Here is an 8,837-nt window from a genome sequence, read left to right as displayed (position 1 = left end):
CTCTTTTACCTAAGAAGAGGATTTTTTTATTTATTTATTTAAGCATGACGAGACAAAGACACCGGGTGAACACTTCAAAATAAAGATTGCAAAACTTTCGAAATTGGCCATGGCCATACGGGAGCTCAAAGTGTGCCTTTTAGGGGTAAGTGGCAGATGTTTTTGTTGATCAACTTTAAGGGAACATTCCTTGTCTGCTGCGAGTGTAACGTAACTAACGTGAACCGACACCAGTCTGACTGGAACTAATTATAAACTAACACGAAAGCTGTAAGGGTCGGTCACTTTTTAACTTGTTGCTCGTCGGAAAACGTCAAAGTGTTGCTAGTTTACGTCATTTAACTGAAAAACAATAACTGGTCAGCCGGTGGGCGCGGCGATTATGTGTGCATTTCCTCTCTCGTCGTGTAACGTCTGTTTAATTGAATAAATCGGCTGATTGAAGTTTTCTGCCTGAGTCTTTATTTTTTATTACGGGCTCAGTTCATCACGCATTACGTCATAGTCAGACCAAGCCGTTAGCTGGATTTCCTGCTGCGTTAGCGAAATAGAGCACTCCCTCTTAAGAGGCGGTCAGAGGCGGTCGGACTGCAAAGTGTTCGTTTATCAATGAAGTACTGGGTACACACACTTGTTAGAGCTACACACACACACTGGTTAGAGCTACACACACTCACCAGGCGCGTGCAGTCCGCCACAGGAACCGCTCACCAGGCATTCAATAGTCAACCTAAAAGTTAACCACAGGCATTTATTTCCAATCTTTGATTCCCCCTTTTGCTTACAGCAGAAATTCATACTTTGACCATGCGAAGCTGGAATAAGAGCTGTCCATGTGCCTGGGTTAACAAAAGAGGCATGCAGAACAAATGACATGCATAAACGGTTCCATGTGAATTTACTTTCTAAACAGTGAGATTTAGAGATGCATGCTATTGTGTTGCACAAAAAAGAAGAAATATTTTCTATAAAAACGGATCTATTTGTATAATGTGTGGACTGACTGGAAGCTATCTGATGGGGTGGCCATGTGACCAGACAGTTGCCTCATCAATAGGATGCAATAGGGACCAGTGACTGTGTGTACGTGTGCGTTTGGAGCGCTGTGACTGATGTGTGACCTTCTGTTTACAGGACACAGGAGTTGGGAAATCCAGCATTGTTTGCCGGTTCGTTCAGGATCATTTTGACCACAATATAAGTCCCACAATAGGGTAAGAGCATCGCAGTACAAATCACAAAATGAGAAGGAAATAATCAATCAAACATGAGAGTTTTATCTTTGATACACATTTTTTTGTACGTCTGAATCGACAACCATCTGGTACAGTTTCACCATTTGAGGTGTCACAATAAATATAATGTATTTTAAGTTACATATTCTGTACTAATGGTTAAGTCGGACATATCGATGCTAAAATAACTGATCATAGAAATCAGAAAACAATCCTAATGACCAAGAACCGTTTTTAATCTTTTAAGTTTTACAAAGCAGACATTATAAGTTTGACATCAGAAAAATGGATGACCCCATTTTACAAAAGAAAAAAAATATAATATACCTCAGCCCCTAAAAAACTAATGTTAATGCACATTTCTTGGTGGTTCAGGTCACTATAAGACTTATAAGACTATGGCACAAATAACAAATACAAATGTACATAGTATACACAAGAAAAAAGTCAGACTTAAACACAAAAAGGAAATTACAGTTTATAAAATGTGAGACTGGTGAGATCTGGAATCAGGTCATCCAGATGGCAATATCCGGATGAGCTGAAAAAGATTTAAACAAATGTATGAGCACCACCGACATCCCTGCTTTTATTTTATTTTATTTTACCAACTCTTTGTTGTTTGATTGTTGCAAACACTGCATTAGTTCAGTGTCGACCATCTTTATTCTCTGTGTTATTTGCTTCCTGCTGACTTGTACTGGTTTGCTTCCTGTGCCTTTTTTAAACAACATGAATGCTCGTTATCACCCACAGAGCATCGTTCCTAACCAAAACAGTGCCATCTGGAAATGAACTACACAAATTTCTGATCTGGGATACAGCCGGACAGGAAAGGGTGAGTGCACCAACCCGCAGCATAAATTCCTAATCGTCTTATTATTAGACACATGACTTAAAAGTAAATGTTCCATTACATTTTGCATCAGGAAGCTAGCAGTGACACAATCATTTCACTGTCAGTGGTCCTCATGACATCGAGTTAATATTAGGCGTGAATTGGAATGATTCACATATGGTTCAATTGTCACAAGACTGTGGTAGCATCACAGTGATTCATTTTATGGAGGGGGGTTGGTACGGCGAGTTAAAGCTTCCCAGACATGCTGACAGCAAGGAACAAACTAGTTAAAGTGTTTCTTTCTGTTGTGTGAAAATTATATCTGGAAACCTCTTAACCAGGTTTTAAAGTTCTCTTTATTTGTAATGTTAAACTCCTCACACGTGAGTATCTGTATAAACGGCACCATAACATACAGATACAAATGTGAATGTAGCACTAACAAGAACGTCACTGCATTTAAATAACTGTTGTTATCATGACCACTGGCTGCATGCAATATAAAGACAATTTGACTGTGTTTTTTTTTTTTTTTTTAAATCTTTTTATTGTTTTTGAAAATACTTTAGACCACTGGTGTCAAACTCAAGGCGCGATGGCTTGAAAGCCATGAAATCGCGGTTTTCAGTCTTTCGCGGACCCGTTTTCAGTCTGTCAGGACGGTCATTTTACATGGGCAAAAAATAAATAAATAAATCCTGTGCTTTTATTTTGAAGGGATTTTTTAATGCGGCAGAGTGCAATTCATTCAATTTCAGTCATATTGATGTAATGTGTTGTAACTCTGTTACGTTGTTCATTCTGGTCACATGACATCTATTCTTCTGTCCATCCGGGGAGAGGGATCCTCCTCTGTTGCTCTCCTGAAGGGTTCTTCCTGTTTTCCCTGTGAAATGGTTTCTACTATCTTTATTTGGGAAGTTTTTCCTGATCTGATGTGAGGCCCCGGGACAGGATGTTATTTGTACAGATTGCACATTTGAATTTGTGATTTTGGGCTATATAAAATAAACTGAATTGAATTGAATATTCACACACTCCTCAATGCTGCGTGAGTTTACACATCGGACTATTTGTGATAGTTCGCATCATTCCCAACCTTTTTTTATGTTATGTTCAAAAAGGCTGAAGTTATAACATTAGTATGTATGTTATATTACCTTTTATCCTTAAGAAGCACTTTTGGGTTTTTAATTGAGTGTGAAAGGGAATATTTCTGTGTTTGGCATACTGTGACACTATCTCAGGTTCAAACGGCACCATATTTTCATTAAATCAAATTGAGAAGTTGAAAATGTTCCTCGCTTTGGTCGCGGCTTGTCCTTCCGGGGTGATGGTGAGTCCTGCAGCCAGACCAGTTAAACCACTGCCCCAGACCACATGCATGTTCTTATTAGAGTTATGTCCTTCTCAACTGTGACAAAAAAAGCTTTGAACAAAGTTAATATAATAGCGTGTGTTTAATCTTTGTCTTTCATCTGTTTTCAGTTTGATTTTTGATAGAAAAATGTTGGTTTCTTAACCCTAAATGAAATGGATTTTGAATTTTTGGCTCGGGGGGGGGGGTATGATGTGGCTCAGTAAAAAATGTGTCTCTTAGTCTCTGACTGGTTGGCCACCCCTGCTTTAGAGCCATGTTTTTTGATGAGTCGGCCCCCTTATGGTTTATATTGCACATACTGTCACGAGCACAGGGGTGATGTGGTCCACGTTTGTGCTGACTACCGTCGTGGTAATGTAGGTGGTGGGGATTTGCTATAACAAGGTAGGTTTTGAAACATTTAAATAATTGTATGTTTCTTGGGGAAGGAAATGCATTCAGCATGTTTGTTCAGGCCTTAACAATACACATACTGGATTTTATTGTAATATCAACAAGTTTTATGTGGAACACAGGTCTCTACCATAACATTCTTCTTAATATTGGAGTAACATAGTAACATAGTGAGTGAAGAAGACTTAAAATGTGTAAGGAAGTAACGTTTTCCCCAACTGCCAACATAACATCATGTTTGTCTTTTATGGGTTAATACAATATTTTCAATGTTATGGTCCACATTTAAGGTTGTGTTCAGTTTAAATTAGGAATGTCCCGATCAAGTTTGTTTTGCCTCCGATCCTGATCTGAGTAATTTAGTATTAGTACAGCATGACTGCACATCATCTGCATGACTGCATATTTCAAGTACATTAAAGTTGTGAAAATCAATCCACTGCTTGACAATTCATTAGCTCCGCATTGCATTTCTCTCTCCTTTTTAAAAGTGTCCTCTAGTGTTTATGGCTTTGGTGCTGGTGAGTTACCAGACTTAACTTTTATCTTCATCATCTGTACATCCTTCGAGGATTAGATTGATAAATCTACTCTTATTGGCTTTGTGCTCGCGGTGCGTTTGTTGCCCTTGCAGTGGCGTGTTGAGTGGTTGTTGCCTCTGCACCGCTGAATGTCTGTGCGGTCCCCACTGAAACATCCTGCATTACAGATGGCAGCAAAAAGGCAGAGCTTTTTACACTGAGCCCCGGTCGAGACATCCCTAGTTTAAATCACGCACATACGGATAATATTTCGGTATAACTATTCATTGATCATGCTCACCAGTAATATGTTGTCTTTTTCAGTTTCACTCACTAGCTCCTATGTACTACAGAGGATCGGCTGCTGCTGTCATTGTCTATGACATTACTAAACTGGTAAGAATAACAGGACACTTCTCATCTTTTGATCAAGGGAGTTGAGTGGAGACTGGAGGACAAGATCCCCAAAACAACATTTTTGCCGTTGGAGCTGCCGTTGTGTTGAGTAACTCTTGGGTGTATTAAATGTGTGCAACAGAAGAAGTGGTTTTACACTCTGAGATGTAACATTTGATCACTTTTCTATCACTTTGGGATGCCTCGCTTCTGTGACCGACAAATACAATTCTTTCCTGGTCTGTTCATGAAAACGTGTCAGAAAAACTCAATCTAATACAATGAATATGTGACACAAGTGGTAGAAAACAGGCATATCCTCATGTCATGACAAACCTATCCCACATGACCGTGATGTACTCTTCTGGTTCAGGACTCTTTCCAGACACTGAAGAAGTGGGTGAAGGAGCTGAAGGAACACGGTCCAGAGGACATTGTTGTAGCCATAGCAGGGAACAAGAATGATTTAGGAGACATCAGGTGAGCAAAGGGTTCTTTTCTGGGACTGTTCGCTGGAAAGAAACTGGTTCTCGTGGATATTGTCGTGATAATATTCAAGTTGAAGAGACACTAACTACTAGACACAGGAACTCACATTATAGTTAGAATAAGTCGTGCATCAACACAAACACATCTTTTTTTTTTATAAAACTCAAGCTTCTTACCTCTAGGGACTTTCTGCACAGCAAACTCTTACATATTTAATGGACGAGCACAGCTCATAAAGTACTCTTATTATGCCTGTCATGTAGCTCACGTCAAGTCCACTGTGCTAAGACAATCCTGTCTCAATAGTTGTCATTGCAATCGTTGTGCGACTGTAAGAGGACTGTAACAGGGCAGCTTGTGGACACTCAACTGCGATTGGATGCAATTTGTTCTTTTAACCCTCAGGAGCTGCAGTCATTTAAAAAATGAAATGTTGTTTGTTTGACTATAGCAGTTAAAGAAACAAGGAAACTGTAAAGTTTGTTTCAAGAATCTTAATGATGCAACCTTTTTGTACAGTTTCAACTCTTTCATGTTTTATCTATTCCAGCACTTTTCAGTGCAAACTAGTGAAAAATGTAATGGATGAAAGCCATTGACGAAAATTTAGATTTGCCAACGGATACCTTTTAAGCGTGAACCTGCTCCACGCTTACTTTAGTTTCCTTCTCTTTTCCAGGGAGGTTCCCATGAAGGAAGCTAAGGAGTTTGCTGAATCAATTGCAGCTATTTTCATCGAGACTAGTGCAAGAAATGCTGTCAATGTTGAGGAGCTCTTTCAGAAAATCAGTAAGTATCATGACTTTACCATATGTTGTGTCTATGTCATGTGATGTATTGTATTCATTTGACAAACCTTTCAATAATGCCGGGAGCTGTTTTTTATGTCATTTAATTGTGGGCCATATAATCCCATATGGGATGGATCATTTTAACGGTATGACACAAAAAAAGCATTAATTATTTCTAATACAAACTAAATATTCTCATTTACTGTTCAGACATTTGCCTTTATTTATCAATGTGTTTTAATTTCTTCAATTTTTAAGTTGCATATATATATATATATATATATATATATATATATTCATAATATAGGGCAGAAAACACCATTATATTTTATAGACTATATTATAGTTTTCTATAGGTTGTAAAGATTGTTTCATCTGAACAAAGTTGGCATGTTTTTATTTTACAGTATGTGCTCTGTTAAGAGAAGATTTCTTCGCCTTCTAGTAGTGGTTAATTTACCACGATGCACTGTCAAATACATCGCAGTGGTAATGATACAAGACTTTATGCAATTAAAATAGTTACATGTGCCATGGTACCTCTGTAAATGACCCTGTGTGTTTAGGTAAACAGATCCCACCCCTGGAAAAATCTGAGGAGGAGAGCAACGAGTCCTTTAAACTCACTCGGCAGCCGGCTCCGTCCGCCAGGAGATGCTGCTAGTACCAACAGCTGATGAGATCACTCCCATCAGCACCAGAGACACCACCAGCACAGCACACAGTCCACAATGCACACAGTGTCTTACTCCTGGAAAAGACAAGCCAGTGGACAGACAGAGGTCAGCTTGCACGCGTGGTCAGCTGCAAGATGAAACAACAGTACTATATAGGTCATTGCACATTTATCTCATTTGATTGTCGCAGTTTCAACTCTGCTGAGGTCTGGAATCGGAGGGCCTTCAGTTTGTCTCCCTCGGGTGGTGTTTTGCCTGAATTACTTAAGTGTTTCTGTCTGTGTGGTATAGTACACAGCTCATTAATAACCCACATAAATAACAAGTGATCTAGTGGCTTTGCTTTTTAATGCAGAGTTTTGGCTGTTGATGCAACTACATTTTCATTTTAAGAGTCATCTGCTCTGTAGATTTCCCTTGCACTGTAGCTCTTAAATGGCACTCAGTAAATTAAGGTTTTATATAGTTACAATTTTTTTATCAAGGCTATGCTTTTCTTCTCATGGCGCTTTTGTTTACATGTATGTATTGATTTAGAATATCCTAACTTCTGTTTGTCGAGATCAAACGTGAGACAAACGGTCAGTTCTGGAGCTCAAATGCAGCGGCTTTACATTCCACTTCGCCGTGTGTCTTCACACACATTAACTGTATAAGGGTTTAAACATCATGCTGCAGAATGAACCGCTTAAAGGCCTACATCGGAATTACGGTATGACACCCCCTGTTGAAACACTGTGATCAATACTAGAATTGTTTACTTGTTAAAATGTGTATTCTACATGCTGAAATGTGCTGTGTGAGATTTCACTACAAGGAACGACCTTGCGCGACATTTCAGATATTTCTTTATCTGAAAAGGGGTTACATTTATACTGTTAAGAGGAGAAAAGACGTGTGTGTATTTTACTCAAAAGCTGTTAAAGTTCCAAAATGATTATCTATAAACTAGCCAAGCTTTAAAAAAAAAAAAAAGCTTATGGAATTAAAGACCTAAACCTAAATAGTCTTAAAACCAGTTGTGTATTCCAAGATTATGTATATTTTTTTGCTGCTGTTTCTTTGGCTCGCGGGTGTGGCCACATGAGACCTTTTCATACATTTAATTGTATTAATTTGGAGTCACTTTATTGTAAGTGTTGAAACGGTATCAGTATTCCTTAATTTTTTTTAAATGGACATGAAAGTTGACTGAAATACAACATGGTTTCCTATTTAACAGTATTAATGGTTCTACATCACCATAGCTTAAACAAACATGTTACCAACATGTATGATGGGATAATGGAGTTCAACTAGTAGTTTTTATTGCACTCATAGTATAACTGTGCTGATATGTAGTGTTCTCTTAAAATGGGAAGTCACACCAAACTCCTTTCAGAAATCAGCCAGTCAATGTGGCTTTGCTTCCACTCAAATGTATAGCAGTGATTGGCTGAAATGGAAAGTTGAAAACTGACATCCATCATCAATTAAGGAGCTGCTTTGTGGTCCAGATGTGCAGTACATCAAATTTGATAACATTTGAAACAGATTGATAACAGTTTCATTAAATCACACGGCTTTTTCAATGCAGTTTGTCATATTACCTCCATTCAAGAGACAATTACATATTGAGCAAATACATTTTGTTAGAGATTAAATGTTGACATTGTGATGAGATCAAGTGTTGCATTTGTTGCCACACAAGTGCTTTTTTTGCGTTTTTTTCTAAGCAAACGTGTGACACGGCCAGAGTGATGCATGCATTACTTGATTAAATCAGCACAGACTAATTATATGTAAAACAGTCAACAATTATCTGCAGTTATTTTTAAACTGTATGCCTAAATCATGCTCCCCTGTATCCTCTGTAGACCAGATTAACTTTTGTATATTAATCAGTGTAATAAAGTAGTGACTATTCTTCAGTTTTGTTTTTGTTACTTTCACCCACTGTCAGGATAACATGTGTGTATTAAAATGTCAAAGACACCAGGAAACTCTTGGATTATTATATGGCCTTATCGATTTAATTTTCTGTTAGTGGAGACCAGAATGCTAAATGAGAGAAGAGGGGGACTCACTAACATAATAAATCATAATCTGGATCAGCCTCCTGACATCATGGGGA

At 38.3% G+C, this 8,837-nt stretch overlaps 1 protein-coding gene across 1 annotated transcript; it reads left to right on the top strand.

The window, feature by feature from the left end:
• The first annotated feature begins 72 nt into the window (after positions 1–72).
• On the top strand, positions 73–8,651 carry rab31 (RAB31, member RAS oncogene family). Its single transcript, XM_079216639.1, has 7 exons — positions 73–145; positions 1,135–1,214; positions 1,992–2,073; positions 4,696–4,767; positions 5,141–5,247; positions 5,936–6,045; positions 6,614–8,651. The coding sequence occupies exons 1-7, from the start codon at positions 110–112 to the stop codon at positions 6,709–6,711; spliced, it is 585 nt and encodes a 194-aa protein (XP_079072765.1). The 5' UTR covers positions 73–109; the 3' UTR covers positions 6,712–8,651.
• The last annotated feature ends 186 nt before the right edge of the window (positions 8,652–8,837 follow it).

This window comes from Taurulus bubalis (genome assembly GCF_910589615.1).
Source record: "Taurulus bubalis genome assembly, chromosome: 1".
Classification (NCBI taxonomy): domain Eukaryota; kingdom Metazoa; phylum Chordata; class Actinopteri; order Perciformes; family Cottidae; genus Taurulus; species Taurulus bubalis.
Note: the sequence above shows the minus strand (reverse complement) of the source record. Positions and strands in the feature narration are given on the sequence as shown.

Bases quoted from the DNA above. Each gene is read 5' to 3' on its own strand.
- rab31 (XM_079216639.1), top strand. From the start codon at position 110: ATGGCCATACGGGAGCTCAAAGTGTGCCTTTTAGGG. The intron at 146-1,134 runs GTAAGTGGCAGA...TTCTGTTTACAG, and splicing joins TCAAAGTGTGCCTTTTAGGG to GACACAGGAGTTGGGAAATC. The intron at 4,768-5,140 runs GTAAGAATAACA...CTTCTGGTTCAG, and splicing joins TCTATGACATTACTAAACTG to GACTCTTTCCAGACACTGAA.